Source organism: Elaeis guineensis, chromosome 10, assembly GCF_000442705.2.
Source record: "Elaeis guineensis isolate ETL-2024a chromosome 10, EG11, whole genome shotgun sequence".
NCBI classification, from domain to species: domain Eukaryota; kingdom Viridiplantae; phylum Streptophyta; class Magnoliopsida; order Arecales; family Arecaceae; genus Elaeis; species Elaeis guineensis.
In genome coordinates, this window is record NC_026002.2 from 24,213,869 (window position 1) to 24,233,263 (window position 19,395).

At 36.7% G+C, this 19,395-nt stretch overlaps 2 protein-coding genes across 2 annotated transcripts; one reads left to right on the forward strand and one right to left on the reverse strand.

The window, feature by feature from the left end:
• The first annotated feature begins 1,607 nt into the window (after nucleotides 1-1,607).
• On the forward strand, nucleotides 1,608-8,610 carry LOC105059867 (glycine cleavage system H protein 2, mitochondrial). The gene is made up of 4 exons (XM_010943349.4): nucleotides 1,608-1,765; nucleotides 4,877-4,965; nucleotides 5,274-5,444; nucleotides 8,259-8,610. Exons 1-4 carry the CDS (start codon nucleotides 1,687-1,689, stop codon nucleotides 8,385-8,387), a joined length of 468 nt encoding a protein of 155 aa, XP_010941651.1. The 5' UTR covers nucleotides 1,608-1,686; the 3' UTR covers nucleotides 8,388-8,610.
• Nucleotides 8,611-9,987: 1,377 nt separating this feature from the next.
• On the reverse strand, nucleotides 9,988-18,336 carry LOC105059868 (uncharacterized). Its single transcript, XM_010943351.3, has 4 exons — nucleotides 18,165-18,336; nucleotides 17,949-18,080; nucleotides 17,200-17,249; nucleotides 9,988-10,445 (listed from the first exon to the last, which is right to left on the reverse strand). The coding sequence occupies exons 1-4, from the start codon at nucleotides 18,319-18,321 to the stop codon at nucleotides 10,215-10,217; spliced, it is 570 nt and encodes a 189-aa protein (XP_010941653.2). The 5' UTR covers nucleotides 18,322-18,336; the 3' UTR covers nucleotides 9,988-10,214.
• Nucleotides 18,337-19,395: the final 1,059 nt, after the last annotated feature.

The window sequence follows — 19,395 nt, forward strand, 5'->3', positions numbered from 1 at the left end:
TGTTGACTAATATAATTTACAAATATGTTCTGCCCAATTTAGGGCCTTATCAAGTCGATTTTGATCAAATTGAGATATTTTGAGGCTGGTTTGAAATAATCTCCGGTCCATAAACCATGTTCAAGCTGGACTCAATTACATGCAAATTGAGCTTAATTCAAGCCCATTTCGAACCACGCTTAAGCCAAGTTTGAGCTAGTTAAATCAATCGACAGCCCTAGTATACATATGATCTATGTAGATGAGAAAACCAAATACCAGTGGGTAATTGCTTATACTAATCAGGCCTTTTAGTATTTTACTTGAGCTAAGCATCTTTTTAGATCTAAACAACCATCCGATAAAGATTTTGTGGCCTTGATTTTTAGCGATACAACGGATCCCAGTAGATCACGCGGCCGAAGAGAACTAGCAAATAATGACACGTGTGCTGGATTCGCACGCAATGGGTCACAATGCGGTCCTCCACCAACTCCTTTGCTCTGGGTTGGTGGGTTTGGTGGTTTGTCCACTTTGCAACGACCGAGGCCACCGCTTGTCGCTGCCAGCTGATCAATATCCCGGCATTCGCAGAAAAAGCTGAAAACAAAAAGAAACGGACCGCTTCGACCGGCGAGCGCCCAAACAGGTTCCTCTGTTCTTCCCATCCTCCTCCAAGGCCTCTTCTTTCCCTCCCTGGTAGATGGATTTTTCCGGCGGCCGGTGGAGCGGTGGAGGATCCACCAGAGGAATTCGACGGTCAAAGAGGATACGATGGAACTTGCAGCCTAACCAAATAGATTCCTAATCTATCTATCAAATAATCAAAAATTTAACAGTTTAAATTAAATTAAATTAGATATATTTTTTTTGATTATTTTGATGCATCAAATAGATTTTTGATGTGTAAATAATTTTGATTGGGGATGTGATAGGATAGGATATGGATTTTGCTAAATTCATATCCTATTCATTCTCTATCCATCATTCGATCTTATCCATTACGATGCATAAAAATTTTAAATTTTTATTTTATCCATACATACGTAGATTGTACCTTATTCTATCTACGACCTCTCAAAATAAATATAGAATGCAAAAATAAATACATATTTTTTTTAATTCTTTAATAATAAATAAGAGAATAAATAATAAAAATTTAAATAAAATAATTTTTTTTTTAAATTTTCAATAACAAACAAAAAGAACGAGAGAGATTGAAGATTTGTGATGGAGGTGGCTATTTGGGTCAAGGAGCAAGAGAGGTTAAGAGAATAGAGAAATAAAAAAAAATTAAAAAAAAAATTTAAGTTGAGGTCCAAAACTACCTGCAGCGGATTTTCAAAACCAAGATCTAATCGGACCCATGATAGTTTTTTTTAAATAAAAAATTCTAATCCAATCCCACAGACAGAGACGGATACTCATCAGATAGGGTACTTATTGACATTCATAATTTTAAAATAATAATTTATATCTAACGATTTAGGTCGTCGGTGTAGGTTTAGGGTGTTCATTGTCTAATTCTGATCTGAGTCAAAATCCAGTCCACCCGGTATAAATTTGCCACCGTATAGGACACGTGTCGCGTTTGGAGACTCCTGCGAACGCCTGGGTCTGCGGGCCAATTCCCCATCCCTCCATAAGTACGTCCACCAGAGTTTCCCGGGAGGTGGGGAGAGGGAGAAGATACAGCTTTCGATCATCATGGCGGCGAGGTTGTTGTGGGCTTCGAGAGCCGCCAAGTACCTAACAGTCTCCACCATCCCAAGAGGCTTCGCAAGTGGTAAATCTCTGCTTCCCTCTTTTGATTCCGATCCTTCTTCCTTCTCTTTGGCTTCTTGTTTGGATGTTTCTGCTTGAATGGACGACTGGGTGGTCCTGTTTTTTCTTGGATCTTGGTTAGGTTGCTTGAAATGGAAAGATCTGTTGGTTTCTAAGCTAAACTTTGGACTTTATTTTTATTTTTATTTGTATCTTGATGGGATTTACTTGGTTTTTTCGTTTTGCTTGGTGTATGATTGTGCCTCCTTTTATTCATAACAAAAGTTTGTTTGTTTGTTTGTTTTGGGTGAATCTGGGATGAATTGATAGGTCTCGCTATTAGTGAACCCTTCTAGTTTATGATTTGGTTCTATGCTATTTGAATCCGTCAAAGAGGTCCCCAACAAGTATTTCTAGAATGATGCTTCGGGTAATCTGGCTGATCTGTCGTTCAGGATTGAAGGCGATGGAGAAATTGTTTTCTTCTGAAATGATTGGATTGCATGCTTGTTTTCTATTTTTTTTTTAAAAAAAAACTTCTTTAGTGGGTATTTGTGGTGGAGTGATGAGCAGGAGAAGATAAAGGTTTCTTTTGGTTTAAATTGCTGATCAAGATTTTAGGCGGCAAAGGAGGTTTGAATAATTGGGAAGTAATCTCATGATCGTTGTGTTTTATGATTCCGCGTTTTCTTAAGAAGCTCTTCCAATAAATGTTGTGTTGATAAGAACAAAAAAGCACAGCAATAAAACTTGATCTTGAAATTTTCTTCCGTTCCATAATTTCAGATTGGTTGGTGGAGATGGGAAGCATGAAGGTAGGAATCGTTCCGCTACCCTGAGATTATGTATGTATTTTAATCCTGGTACTGAAAATGTGTTACAATGAACGCATCCCAATCTGGGGCTACACAATATTTTATTGGGACTCGCCTGTCTTGATACTCAGGACGGCACCCTGGGAAAACAATGGGGTGCCCTTTTTTCCCTTTTTTTTTTTGTTTTATTTTTTTCTTCATTGCTTTGTTGTTTTTAATGAATTTTTATAAGTCTTAGACCCTAGAATAAGCTTTTTGAGCTGATGGTTGGGTTTATGGTATAGATACCAATACCTGTAGTTTGGAATATTGTTAAATAACAATAATTTTAAGTGAAACACCGCTTATCAATGGAATCATGAACAAAAAGTCAATGAATTTAAATAGAATAACAAGAAAATCTCTAGACAATCATTGGAAAAAATAAAAAGTAAGGGAAAAATAAAAAATAAATAAAAGAATGGCATCTCCAATCATGTATTCGGCAAATGGAAGATCCGTTTTGATGATGAGAATGAGAAGATGAGGAGATAGTGATCCTACTTCTTCACAAGCCTTCTCTAGCACAACCACTCAAAGAAAAACGGATGCATAGATCTTGGTCACTAATAAATTAATCAAATTGGCATCGCAATGACTTAGTAGGATGCTAGGCCATTCCAAATTTTAGGGTGCATAGGTCCTTATCCATCCCAACTAAGACCTATTGGGATGATGACTTGGTTTAGAGAGACCTAGGATCTCATACATGTCGAGACTTGTTTTTTCTCGTCTGATCTGTGATGGCCAGGATGGACCAAGTCAGACTGGGTCTCTAATCCTTGGGTCATATATACTAGGAGTCTAGGATTAGGAAACAAATGCTGATATAATAAATCTTATCCCTAGTTGAAATGGGACATATAGGACACTTGAAAACTCTGGATCTCTTTCCATGATGACAAGAACCCAAACACCAAACACACAGTAAATACACAGAGATCAGCTAATTGTTTGTGTGGGACATTATGGACGATCCACTTCTTTGAGGATGTTTATAGTCTTGAGGACAAGTTTAGATTATTTGATCATTAACAAGTAGAAGGAAAACCTGCCAATAAAATTGAGAAAACTCAGTATACATTCACTTTTGGGTTAAAATTGAAGAACTAACATAATTTAGGTTATGATATGAAGATAATCCTGTGAATGGTATTAGAAGTGAAGAAATCAACTTTTTGGTCGGTGATTGATAAGGGCTAGACTAAATGAGAATGATGAGCATGCAGTGCAGCCAATTAGAATTGGAGGCTGTCATGCATGCGATATTGCTGGTAAGTGCAGTAGGTGGCATATTAAGATTATTAAGCCAAAAATGTCATCACACTTCCATTGGCCTTCATCTTGTTGAAAACTAACATGCTCTAGCATATTAAGATCATCTAGTTATGAACAATATGATTAACATGTCTTGAAAATATTCCATTTATTTCGGATCTTGTTCACTATTATTAACTAATAAGTGTTCTTGTCTTCTTTGTTATCTTTAGGCGTGACATTAACCTTGGAGTTCATATTAGTAAGAGTTGATACTTGGTCCTTTAGAATGTTTATCATATCGCTGCTTTGGATTATTTGCTATGATAATTGTACTCTTTCTTATTCTCTCTCATCTATTCTCCTACCTTTGCACTTGGTTGAGGATGTCTAAAGACGCCGATTTGGTTTACTGATACATATTCCATCACTAATATATGCATTTACCTTGGGTCCCCCTCACCCATTGGGAGACAAATGTTATTCTTGGTCAATATCTCACATTTCTGTGAAGTATTTTGGGAAGTTTGGGTTTGGAGCATTTTTCTTTTTTTTCCCAATCAGAGTTTGTTCTCACCACTCGTACCCTGTTGTTTTGTAATGACTTGAATGCTCTTCCATTCTGTTTTTTCTTGAGCACAAAAGCATGTTAAAAATTGATCATTGCTGATTTCCTCTTACTCGCTTCTTCCCCTACATTTAGTCTACTAAATAGTTATAGATTTCTTGGTGACATTCCATTGGATCATGAATTCTTAATAATTACTTGACAAACTATAGGTGCGTGGTTCACTTGCTTTGTGAGTGGCCTGAGCTGGCAAAGATAATCTTATTACATGTTCATTAAGTAATTTATGATTGCACTTGCATTGCAAATCTAAGTGTACCTGTGGGGTAAATCAAAATGCTGTATACACATTGTGGTGAAGGTTAATTGACAGTTAAACTTGTAAGAGTGGTTATTGCATGCCTGTACTTAATTTGCAAGTTACAGAATTAATTCTATTTTTATCCATTTGCAGTTGTGAAGGATTTGAAATATGCTGACACGCATGAGTGGGTTAAAGTTGATGGCACTTCTGCAGCAGTTGGAATAACAGACCATGCTCAGGTTTTATACTTGATTAGCTCTATCATGCAAGTACAATGGTTTTCTGATTTCTAATTATTTGGACAACATAAAATCAACCAAGATATGGTTATTTAGCTCGTCACTTTAGGCCAAATTGCCAAATTTAGCGGTGGTATAGGAATATTTTCCTTATTCATCTTGATAGGGTAGTGGTCTGCACTGTGCTACAAAAGCATTGAAGTTTGCTGCTGATTAGCTAATTTTCCTGTATCTATTAGGTTCATCATAACTCATAAATGGGTTTGTTGGTTCTTAATTTTACTAAATTTATGCTGTTTTGTTTTCAGGACCATTTGGGTGATGTTGTATATGTGGAATTGCCTGAAGTTGGTGCCAATGTGACACAGGGCAAGAATTTCGGAGCAGTTGAGAGTGTAAAGGCTACTAGTGACATCAATTCTCCTGTGTCCGGAGAAGTAGTTGAAGTTAACACTGAGCTAAATAGCTCTCCTGGATTGGTATGCATTGCCTGACAGCCATTTTTTTTGGTGAATTGGATGGCCTTCTCACTTAGCTTACCATTTTATTGCAAAAGTCAAGCGACCTTCTTCACAACCTTGTTTTGTCCAGTTCTAACCTACCTTCTTATGAGATCTAAGGAATTCCTTTATCCTTTTTACGTTGTAAAGAATGCATATTCACATCCAGCTGAGACTTACTAGGTGTTTCTAAGATCTTCTTTAGCTTGACGTCTTGACCATTAACAAACTTTTAGCATAGAATACCATAACTAGGCGCAAATGCATCTCATAATTTAGAGTTGGTAGTAAATCATGTATTCAGCCTTCTTCTGTTCCATTCCTGGTTGTACCATTTATACATGATGGGCTTCATGATGTTTTTTTCTGGTTTTTCAAGGGGAGATATTGAAAGTAAAATCAACTTTACATGCTCTAGTTTTGCAAAAATTTGTAGGAACTAAGTTTCGGAGCTCTCCTTGATTTCCTTGCATCTGATGTACCTTTGCATTTTATGTTTATCTTCTTAGATATTCTGGACATGTAAGGACGTGTAAGTTGGAGAGGTTGTTATTCCATGTACAAGTGACATATCCCACTTTAAATAATTTCTAGGTTTCAGGACATTTTCAAAGAGCAGCATAGCAAGTTGATAAGTACTCGTTGAGAAGTTTAGTAGACATGACTGTTATGTTATGGCCACCCCCATTCTATTCTTCGAAAAGATGGACTGAATAAATGAATTGTTTTCATTTTTTATGGCTATCCACCTCCCAAGAGTCTAACATCCTCTTTTCTTTCCAACTGTTCTTTCCTTGTCTAATGAACACAATCCTATCACCTTATCCCTGTCCTCTTTTTTGCAAACATGCAGCTTCCTTTTTCTGTCTTAGCTTTCATTCTTTAGGTCCTGATCTTTGTCTCTGTTTTCTCTTTGTTTCTTCGTCATTGTTATGATGACAGCTAATTATCTCTTTTTATCCTTCTCTGACCTTCCATTCTTCCTTCTTTCTTCATGTCATCTTCCTTTGTTTCCTCTTGTTTTGTTTTCACTCCAGCCTTATCTATTGACGGCAGCAATCATGAAGAACGGTCCTCTTTATCCTCCTTTTCCGTTTCAGTTAACTTTTTTATCCTTTTATTGTTGGAGTGCTAAGGCCAATTTTGACTTCAACTTAACCTGTCGAGACATTAACAATACCATTGTGAATCACCTGGCGAGGATGCTTATATCTTCATTGACACAAATTCGATGTAGTCATCCATATGTTTTGTGCCATTGAATAAAGTAGTAGCTAGGAACAAAACCAATTATTAAACTTCTGTTATTGGTTTGTATTGCAGCAGCATGAATCTCATGGCGATTAAATATATGCAATGTGCCCCCTTAAACAGGAAATCATGTTTTTTTGGCTCATAATAGGATCAAATAACTATGCTAGTTTACATCTTGATTTGGTATTCATGTATCATCATAACTATTAGAGTATTATTATAAGATACTTGATGCAGTGCCCAAGTTCATGTATTCCAAGAACTTCATGGTTAAGAGCATTTTCTGCACCCCAAATAGGAATCAAACGTATCGAGGGTTTTAATCTGCTTGGAAGGAGTAGTTCTGCCTAATTCATGGAGGAATTGTTACAAGGGGAAAAAAGTACCATAATAGATTGTTAAGAGGGTAGGAGAGGTGATCACAAAAAGTAATGGTATTTAGTCCCTTGTGTTCTGCTCCCGTAGTGTTATACCAAAAACAGTAACAATGTTAGCACTCTCACCAAATCCTTTTTTCCTTTTTTAACCCAAGCAGTACTAAGGCACAATATCCTTTATTAGTTGGAATCCTTGTGAGAGAGATAGCTAGACAGTCATAGAAGCAGAAAGGAGAATTCACAAATAAAGGATTTTTGGAACTATGTTTTGCAAGGGCACACGAACTTAAAGACATTCAGGTCCCCAGGAGTACCAGTTTCATTTTCTTTTGCTATCTGATCACTGAACAAATTAGATTTTTTCCACTGATGTTAAAAGCCCTCTGTGGGCTGGGGTGAATAAAGCTGACCAGCAAAGGTAGTGGCTGACATTTGTTTGCACTTGGTTAAGTTGTTCCTGCACCATCTCATTCCTGACTTTTCATCTACATGGAAATTTGCTAGACTCATTTTTGGGCAGTCAGTTGAAGTTAGACGTGAGGCCTAACAAGATAAAACTATTGTCCAAAGTTAATGGACAGGTCCCTCTTTGGGGTTCAATCTGGTTCAGCAGTCAGGTTGAGCTATAGCACACCTTTGACCATGATGTGGGTCCGGTAGCAGTGTGAATTCCTTGAGCTATTTTGCCAAGAAAAGCAAAGATTTTGATTATTCTAGTGTCCTTTGATAGATAATGTTTGGATGCTGGAATTTCTATGCTGTTTGTACTGGTGCTCATTTTTTGGCGAGTACAGGAGAGTGAGCTCCCCAATGTAATCTCTCAAATAAAATTCCTCACATATTAGCCTCAGCTTTACAAAGTAAGAAAATCACTTAGAGAAGATCTGAAACCCAGATGAAAGGCTCTGGAATAACACTTGCTCTATCTGTAATGTTGTCAGCAACCTGATTGCCTACTTATTTAGAAGTGCACTTGTCTTATTTTAAGTGAAACAGGGAGCGCAAGTTCGCACCACTCAGTGTATGCACAGGGAAATGTCCTGGGTTTGAACTGCCTAAGACCTTGTAATAGACCTACATTAGTACTGCTTGTAAGTTTTTGGGTTTGAAAAATGAAACTATTGCTAAAGATGATGACTTGAAATCCTTTTTCTTGGATCAGGTGAATGCTAGCCCATATGGTGATGGATGGATTATAAAGGTCAAAATGAGCGATGCAGGCGAGTTGAACTCATTGATGGACTCCGAGCAATATACAAAATTCTGTGAGGAGGAAGATGCTAAACATTGAAGCAATTCTAGCTTATCTCGGCAAATTTGTCGGTTTGAGTTTTGCCGATTCTCAGTTCATGCTTCCCAAAATCTTGTTGTTTCATCATCTTTGCAGGCTTTAGCAATGAGCATTTGACTTCTGGAATAATCATCTTTCAACTTTTTCATCCTTTTGCCTTGGAGGATTGTAAATTGTTATTACCTTTTATGCTTTTAATTTTGCCTTCAAATTTGAACTCTGATTCAAGAGACCTCATGCAAAGCTGCAGGCTGTCACTTGTGCAATCTTCTTGGTATTATCCTTACCATTGTTTTATTTACGGGGTCTTGAGGCTTTAGATGATTACCGCTTGTTTTATTCCCTGTTGCCGGTAAAGGGGTGTATGGTTGGGAGGAGCTGGGGCTTAAAAATGGGAGCGGATAACTCCTATTTCATCTATTGGGTTAGGTAGAGTTTTATTCCGATTCTGATTCTAAAATAGAATGAGAAGATTTAATACCTCAAAAATCTAATCTCAATTCTCTCCTAAAAATTTAAATCTATATTCCAATTTTGATTTCAATGCTGGTGGCGAACTAAATACTCCCTAAGAATCTTGGTATTGGTGTCCATGAGATCAATTCCATCGTAATAGGAGCACATGTGACATAATTTTTTTTTCCCTAAGCCTTTGAAAATATATCATCAGTCCATTGTACGATTCATAATAAGCGTTTCATTTTGAGTCATCAGTATATTATGAAAAGTATTCAACATGAAAATGTGAATTAGTCGTAATTACTCTTTGGGAAGGAGATTCTCAAACAAAGAAAAAAAAAAATCAATTATTTTGAAAGAATTTAGAGAAGAGTCATATAAAGTGAAAATCTCAACATTTCCACCATCATCCTCAAAAATTCAAATCCTATCTTATATAAAGTTGCTATAGTCTAATTAATCTCCAGATATGGGATCATTAATATTCATAAATTAATTGAACTACAATATTTATGGGTAAATTGGCAGCCAATTTATGTGGGTTGATGACCTTGTCCTTCAGGTATTGAGAAAATCTAACAACAGTCGCAAATGCACCAAAGTGGCATTCCTATCACCTTCCCTAGCATCTGATAGACAAGAAAATTTGAAGAGGATACAAATGCATAATTCATGCCAAAGTCCATTCTTTCGTATCAAAATCCACAGGTTGGACGAAAAACCACTCCTTGGGATGGTGTGATGTAGTCCGAGAACAGGCAACCCGTTTTGCGGACGGAATATTATGTCCAGCTTCTAGATGGCAATCTGCCGAGGTCCTGCTCTGGTCTCCTATGATATCTCCCAAGGCATGGAGTTGCCAAGCACCGAGGCCATCAATATTTAGAGAGAGATGCAACGATCTCTCAATCGTTACACTCTCAAGAAACCTGAAACCCTCAAGACCATGGCTTATTCCCAAAAGTCATGATCTCTCTTCAGCCCTTTCAGCACATACGGAGATAGCACACGGATACGGTGATCAGGCATCCAAACAGTCCATTACTGTAGATCGCATGAGCTTTCAAAAGACTCAGGCTACAAAAACGTTTCAAGCTTTCCCATCAAAAACAATAGTTTCAAATGAAAAGAGAGAGAGAAATAGCGAAAATAGCATATCAAATTAATTTCATGGATTCAAGAAAGAAAAGAGACTGTTTCTTCCTCAAGTATCAACGTTGCTATACTTTGTCTCAGATTGAAATTTGATTTAATGTAGACTACAGAACATACGTATTCACTGAGAAAAGAAAAATAATAAAACAAGCAAGCCATGCTGTTACTGACAGCACTATCGAGCATTCCGGCTGAATGTGGTGGCATCCAGGGCTATTTATCATGTTTGATTTTCCAGTTATGGGCTGTCCGAGGTCCACTGCTAATGCCCTCATAGTACCGAGAATGAAGCTTTCGGTTGTTCCAGTCCTTGACAAAACTTGAGAATAGATCTCGTGCAGCCTCGGATGAAAGTTCAGAGAAATATATACCTCTCTCTTCCTTCAACCAGGTTGAAAACTCATTGTTCTTGGAGTAGTAGTCATCCTTTGTTAGCTCTTCGAACTCATGTTCAAGCAGAAAAGGCAGGAACATCAGCAAAGAATAGTCAAAAATGTTTAAAAGCGCATACAAATTTATCAAACCATAATGCACCAAATCTACAAACATTTTCCCCACAACAATTCACATTGCTATCAAGTTCCGATTTAGGCCATTGCTACACAACAGCTCACATTAACTTCCAACCAAGCCGATCCACATGAACCTAGACCTGCCGATCCACACGAACCCATGCAACATATATGGGTGTTGCATGGGTTTGGGTGGGGCTTCTTCAAAATTAAGTCAGTTCTAACTCGACCCAAAATCAACTCAATTATAAATGGGCAAGTTTGGGTTGGGACTCCGGACCCAATGGGTCATCCAAGGTGATCTGGCTGGGAATCAATTGCTTCCATACCAACATAGTTGATAGTTCTCTAATGTCTTTTAGATAGTTTGTTTCATTAAAAAAAAAAGTTTAAAGTAAAAATACAGGATAGGCTACGAGATTTTGGGATATCAGGTTGCATTTAGCTAGTTATATGATTACTTTATGACGTTCATATTTTTTATAATTTTCTAAATTTATTATGCTTGCAATAAGTTACATGAAATTAAATTTGATTTTATTATTTATGATTCACGCATACCATATTTTGCTTCACTTTTCAGTTATATGTATGATTGACCAGTGAAGTGAGAACTTAAATGTGTTGCTGGGTGGATATAGGTTTATATAAAATAAAATGGGGCTGGGTGTAGATTTATATTTTCCAACACAATTATAAATCCACCTAGTATGGGTTGAGAGTTTTTGACCTGACCCATCCCAACCCGCAGCTACCCCTAGGGTTGACCCACCTCATTCTCATGCTTAACCTTATTCAGATCATAACTACACAACTATAGATATTCTAGGTGCTACAAAATCCTTTCCCTTCATTCTTCTTAAATAAAATCATTTTTTTCATAAATAGAGAACCATGAAGTGTGCCAAATACAATCTGTTGATTATGCATAGAAAATAAATTTTATAGATTTGGTGTAAGGTCTAAATCTTAAACCCAAAATGCAAGCATCATCAAGGCAATAACCAATTTTCTGAAAGAAGAAAAACAAGCTAAAGTTGCCATCATGCTATAGTAGAAAGATAAAACTTATCCCCAAAGACCAAGATACAGCTGTATTTTTGACCCGTAAATGCTCAAAGCAATTGTCACCCATACCTAGCTGTTAAGATAACAATATTTATTCTCATCATTAACTTTCCTGCCAAAATCAAAAGACAGAAACTGTCTCATCTATGCAGAGATAATCTGAATGTTATGGGCAAACAAATGATGCAGCATCTACAACAACAGGAAAGTGATGCATGAGCAAGCTGAATGATTTAACTAGACAGCCAGCCAGCCAGAGACAGAGAGATTCCAATGTTTTGGCTTTACATGACTTGCTATCATATCTGCATCAATGTTGAAACAGATGAAATGAATTCACTGGTGGAAGGAATAGCCTATCGGGATGACCAAACATTTCAGATTCTAAAGATGATCATGGATGGTGATGGACAGCATGAAGCAATTGGTCCTTCCAAAAGTTGTATCCACCCAGTGGCAGAAAACTATACAAGTAGCACAGATATAGCAAAAGAAATCCATAGGAAGAATATAAATGACACGAAAAAGAGAAAAATAATATAAGAAACATCATTATGTGACTTGTTGGACAATCAAAACAGTTGCAATGAACTGAAGTCTGAAGGTGACTCAAGCAAAATGACAAGTAATGCTATTCAATATGTGCAAGATTTGGTTTTCCCATGATTCAGACGATCATAAGACTAATGGGATCTAATTGACCAAAATTAACCAAAGAAACTATCAAAAGGCTTCCCAGTGCATTTGGCTCCCACATTGTGAGATTCCGGGAGGGTCAGATATCGCAACCTAAACCCCTGGATACGAAGAGGCTATTTCCATGTTTTGGTCACAATGGAGCAACCTTACCATTGCACCAAGGCTCACCCTCAACCAGCAAAACCAAAAACAGTTAAATTTAAAAATATTGGAAAAGCATTCAAAACAATGTCATTATGAAGCTATGCACCACTACTAAAGTAGCCGGGTGATCAAATGTTATTTAGCTTGCCGAACAGGATCTCACACAGATGACTGTCATAAAAAATAAAATTGATCTCTCTGACTTGGTGTAGTTCGAGCAAATTAACAGTGACCAATGAGACAAATCTTGCCATATTCTGGTGGTGAAATTGGAATAAAGCTGTTGGAAGGAGTCACTACAAAGAGCATTTAAAAAATGAAAATTCAACAAAGGATGAGCTATTCAACAGTTGGTGCTTGAAGGTCGCAGGAAGATTCTAGGAAAGCATAATTTAACATAGATACCATTTTAGTTAAGGGTACAATGGTTGAAATATTGACAAGTTGTCAAGTTACTATTAGGGTATCCCATATATATATGTATGTATGTATATGTATATATCCTTTAAATAGGTCATATCTCCTCAGGAATTTAAAAACTCATACAATAGATAAGCTTATGGTGTAGGAACATATCCAATAAAATATTTCACGGTAAAATCAGTACCTTTAATGGCCACTTCTTCCATAGGATAAACAATTAGGGGTAATTTTTGCATAAACAACAAACATTGGTAATAAATAGCAACAGCATGTAGCAAGGAGCAGTCCTGTGAAATTTTCCTAGACACAAAAAGAATCTAGATGAAGAAAGAAGATCACAAAATTTTATATAGGGAGCTGAGTTCATTTCTGAGGCAAAAATTATAAGCCAACAAGTCAATTTAACCATAGCCCCTTTTCATTTTTCAAGAAAAAGTTGCATTTAATTATTATGTATTAGCATTAGCAAATAACCATGTCACACCCTTCTGATCACAGTTTCAAAAACTGAAATACAATGAAAACAATTATTAGGCTAACTGATGTGCATCTACCATTTAGATTTTTCACATGACCTTCTGGTTTAGTGGGACTAGCGACTAATACACTTGATTGAGTTACTTCAAAGAAAGCTATGAATTAATAGTGTACCTATATCCTAAACTGATTGCATACAAACACAGCTTAGTTTACCCTGGATTATGATCTAGTCAATTAAAATCTACAATTATAGTACTACAAAATAAATTGGTTTTTTCACCCAAAATGTTCCCATCAAAATAACTCTTTGTTTTGCTGGAAGTACGAATGGGCACTGTCAACAATTATGAATTGTCAACAATTAATCAGCTACATTCACAGCTTCTTACTGGGTTAAACATATAGAAAGCTAATTCATTTGTCACTAAACAATATTTCAAACTTAGATTAGCAACCAAAATTACTATTGCAAAGAACTGTTTCAATTAGGTTCTTTTTTTATACTTGTGAACAAGGATTTAAATACCAGTGCATATCAGCCTATACCAGCCATACTACGCTCTATCGGTAAGGTACTGATACGAGTATGCCCCTCTGTATCTCCTGTCCATCACAACACATGGCACATTACCTCATTAATAAATGCTGGCACCAAGAGGCATACACTGTGTGGACAAAATATGGTACCATACCAGTCGACATGTACAAATAAATTATCGTTATGGATAGTAGTAATGGTACGCCAGTGATTTATTCCATTTTCAGTTTTAGGTGAGCCTTTATACGACAATAATTACATTCAGCTTGTCTCTTCACTTTTTCTTTCAATTTTTTTTTTTCACACTTATCTTCTTGCACTACCAACTTTAGAAGTTTAGTAAATTTGAGAAGCAATACCACCAAGCACACTTCAAACTTTGCTACTCATACTTTCATTAATTATCACCAGTGGCATTTAGAAGTAAATTGGATATCCACTACCTTTTTTTGTTTTTTAGTGGCTATCATAGTCCAAATAAGTAACCACTAAAAAGCTATCCACAGCTACCAGACTAGAACAATCCTATAGTCTATTGAGATTCATTATCTTTTCTTAAATTGATCTCCTTGGCACTTCAAAGCCATCAAATGAAAGAAGGAAAACAAATTTAGATGATTATAATTTCCATAAGTATGCATAACTTGTTTTAGTGAACATGGAAGTCTAGTGAACATGGAAGTCTATCTGTAGACCAAACAAGGTATACAATAAGAGTTTGTTTGGTTGTAAGAGAGCCTACGAAAAGGAAGGAAAAAGAAATTTCCTTTCAATGGAAAAGGCAATTTCAAGTTTACCAGGAAATTTTGATGATTTGAGGATCACAACACTCTAAGTGAATCTTTATTTTCCTCTACTTTTTTGAAAAACAAAGTCAAATGTTCCAACAAATGTAAAAAGGGATTTCCATATTATAAGCTTTTGTTGCAAAACAAACAACCAAGTAAAGGCTTTTCCAAGGAGGGACTAGTTTTTCAAGCCTCTTTCCTTGAGACCAAATACACTATAAATGTACAAAGATTAAAAAGAAAAAGATGTTAGATGGCATACTAGAGAGATGTTCATATATTTTAATTAATCCAATTATCATGTTTAACTTTGTCAATCAATTAAAATTTTCCCAAGTTCCATTATGAATATCTAGGAGAAAGAATGGGAGAGAGAAGTAAAGCAAACAGCAATTTTTTTTTTTAAACAAAAAAATCATTACCATAAAATTCAACTTCTAAATTACATAAAGAATCATTCAATGAATAACATTCTCCCAAGAGGCCTTATCAGGATGACCATGATCAACGAACCTGCTTTATTGGATGACTCCTTAAAGAGCAAGCAGAAGAGTAATATCAATGACTTCATTGGAGGAGATGTTGGAGAAGTGATGTGAGGAGTAGAAGGCCATAGGAAAGCAGGGTGAGGATAGGAAGAGTGGGCTGGAGAATAGGAGTCTTGGATAAGGATGTAGGAAGAAGAGGAGTTGTAGAGAGCCTAAAAGGAGCTAAGGATTCAGATTAAGGGATGGAGGAGTTTGTTGCTTGTATATTTTGCTTGTATGTCAGACCTATTTGGGTTACTTTTGGTACTCCGCACCCTAACCAAAGTTGACAAGCTAATGTATAAGTCAAGCTAGCCAAGGGTGTACACAACAGGGACCCCAGACCTAACTTGGTTTTTTGAAAAGGTTTGGCTTTTGGCATGGATTTAAATACCTCCAAAAGAGGATTGCATCATCGATATCATACTGTTCTGGTCCAAAAAGATGACTCTAGGAAGGGCACCGAATCACCAAAAAAGGAAAAATCAGGATGCCCTAGCTGTCTCAATTGGTACTGACCCATACCAAAGTCAGTACGGCCAGTACGAAGCCTGTTTCAATCAGGATGATAAACTTTTTATTTTTCTAAAGCATGAGAATAGGATGAACCGGCCATTCTACTTGGTTCCAACTGATACGAGCAGGTACAAAGGCCAGTAACAACCAATAGCAATGGCTCACTCGGTACCAAGCCCATCCTGGTTAGGACATCAATTTTTTTCTAACATAAGATGGAGAGTCAATCCATATCCATATTGCATATCCAATATATATAGATTTAATATCCATATTACATATCTAAAATTACAACTCAATTTTGCATACCAATACGGTACCAATATGCGCCATCATCTCAATAGTCTACAGTACGAGTCAATACCATACTTTTCCTGGGAAAAATTGGTACCTCCCTCAGTACCTAGTATTTTAATCCTTGGCATTTAGAGTGGACTTGTTTGGACCTTACAAAAGAGCTGATCTAAGCACAACTTAGTTAAAACAAGTAGGGTCATGGGTGGATTAGACTCTTTTTTGGCCTATACGTAACATATAGCAACATATATTATGCAATGAGCCATGGTCTCACCAGTAAGGTATAGCCATATAGAGCCTACAATATGAAAATCATGGCTTGTATTGTAGCAATAAGCCCATGCCCAAATATTATTTAACATGTGAATCAGTTAATATGCCTTTATAAATTTGAGGTGCCGCCCAAACTCAAATTTTTCTCAGGTGGGCTTGGAAATACTGGTCCTAGATCATTTCCACCCATTTTCTGAAAACATCAGTCTAATTGGTCCAACTTCTAGAAAAAATCAATAGTAATCAAGGATTAAAGCTGAAATGCAAACAGCAAACTTGGTTTGATTTTTTTCTTTTTCTTGCATTTTCTATTAAAAGACACATCAGAAAATAGGGTTAATAGCTATAGCCTTCAGGATTCTTTGAAGTACGCTACATTATCACTAAAATGCACTTTGGCTTGTACGACAACATTTTTTTTCCAAAATACACAAAACAAATCAAACAGCTTGGTGGCATTTGAAAATCAAAATACAAATTCCTTTACAGCTTGGAATTTAGCAACAGAAGCAAAACTCAATTGCTACAGTATGTACTATATAGTGTAAGAAAATCAAACTACAGATGTTTCACTTTCAGAAATTACCACTTAGTCACTTGTACATCTAGGAAATTGTGGTTCACTAAGGATACAGCTAATAAAGAGATGAAGATAAATATATAACAAAAATATATGAAAGAATCGACTGTGACCATCATATATGGATTGCACGACATACACTCTCTTCAGGAGTTCCACTTCCCGCCCATATCTTAATTTTTTTGTGACTGATAAATTAAGATTTTTCTTGATAATATGGTTGTTAGTAAAATCACTAAACTACATTAAGATGCTAATGCCTTTCAGTTCCAATTACATTGATATAAAGAGCAATTATATACTATTAAGACCAGCAAGAAAATTGGCCCAAACCAAAAAGAAGCTTTACTCACTGAATCCACATCCTTCCTGCTGTGTTTGTGCTTCTCCCTTAACTTCTTTTCTGCCAAAAAATTATGAAGTTAGACAATACAATACAAAAGCGCAGCATATCCTGAGTGCACAGAATATTAATATGTAATACCAAGAATAAAATGACAATCCTTTATTAATATGTAATACCAAGAATAAAATGACAATCCTTTTCTCCTAAAAATCAAGATGTCACATGTTCTGAATTTAAGAAAAATATCACACGGTTAAAAAAAAAAACAGACCAGAAGGTTCCAACCACCCGGAGAACAGCTCAAGAAAAATTTAAAATAATGACAGAACACCAAATAAGTAAATTTTCGGTTTCTTCATGCCTACCTCCATGGAATTATTTTCGTAGGGTCCAATGCATGTGATGCAATTATTCATAATGTTGAAGAGATTTGACAAGCGAAGAGAGAATTTTGTTTAAGAAAACAAGGAAAAAAATTGAATTTTTAATTCTCCATATAGCTACCTAAATAATAAAAGAGCGACAAAATTCATTACTCGGTATTTTTTAAAAAAATTAGTCTTCAAAACATCTAAAGAACTGATTCTACCGAACAATCTAAAAATTACAAGAAGGAAAACTCATAAACATCAAGCAAATGAAGCCCTAATAGAGGTTAAAAAGGGTTTTGAACTTCCGCATGAGCTAATCAACAAAATTGCCTACGAAAAACTTAATTAAACTACAAGAACACGAAGAGACAGAAAACAAACCGACCTTTCCCTTCTCGACTTTTCGAATGCTTGTGAGATTTCTCGCTCTTCTTCCTTTTCTCTTTACTTCCGTCTTTCCGACTCTTCCTTTCTTTGTCATCTCTCTTCCTGTGCTTTCTGCTCCTCTTCTGTTCATCTGGATCAGAAGAACAAGATCAAATTGAGGGATTGACGAGGTCAAAGCCGAAGAAAAAGGGGAGATCTTTTCTAAATTTCCAACCTTCGGAGGGAGAGGCAGAAGGAGAAGATCGACGCTTTCTGGACTTCGCCTCGCTGCCCATTTCGATTCCTTCGCCGGTGTCGACTCCGAAGCCGGGAGACAAAGTTCCAAGTGCCGAGCTGAGGACATCCTCGTTATTATTGATCCGGCAGAACATTCGACCGGCCTGGGCATAAGCGGGCCGGCCCGGCCCATGAACTCCGAAACTAATCCAGGAAGGCTAAACGAGCATTGGCTTCTTGGCTTGTAACGGCAACTAAAGTTGCAAATTGCAATGCATAAACTCTTTCCTATGAGCTAATAAAGAGCTCCGGGTACTAAATTTTTATCGCTTTTCTTCTCAGCTAGTAAGCATCTGCCTGCCCCTTGCCCACAAATATACACATTATTATATATTTAATTTTAGATAAATTAAAAAAATATCCTTTCAATTTTACTCCAATTTTACTTGTACTCTTTGTACTTTAAAAAATATCAAACTAGTCATTCTAGTTATCGATATATTCAAGTTGTCTATCTTTATTAATATAATGATATCACATGACCATCATATAATATTATTATTTTATAAAATGATAAAAATACTCTCATCTCTATCTCCTTCCTTCTTCCTCTCCCTCTGATTGATCCCTTCCTTCGTTGTCATCGATGTCTCTCTTTCTCTTTTTTTCTTCCCGTTTCTCTCCTTCATTCTTAATCATTTCTCCTTCTTCATGGTGGCTCTTTTTATTTTCACCCATTCTTCACCTTTTCTTTTTCCTCATCCACTTCTTCTCCTGCTCATCCTCCTCCTACTCCTCCAAGCTTACCAACGAACTCTTCCTCTCCGTAGCAGCTCCTTCCAGCTCCAACCATTCTTCTCCTCTTCCTTCTCATCCATTTTTTCTCATCATCCTCCTCCTCCTCCAAGTCGCCCATGACCCCTCCCCCTCCACGGTGGTCCCTTCCACATCTATTCCTTTTCACCGACAATCCATCCTTCTCTCTCTCCTTCCTCCTCACCTTATTCTTCTTCTTGTCATCTACTTCCTTCAAGGCCGCCTATGAGCCTTCTCCCTCTATGGCAATTTTTCTTTATTACCATCTATTCTTTGCCAGCGACCCCTCTCCCCTCCTTCCCTTCCTCCTTACTTCCTTCTCCTCATTCTCTTCCTTTTTCAAGCTCACACATGAGCCCTGTCCTTCTATGGTGGCCCTCTCTACCTCCACCCTTTCTCACCAACTATCCATC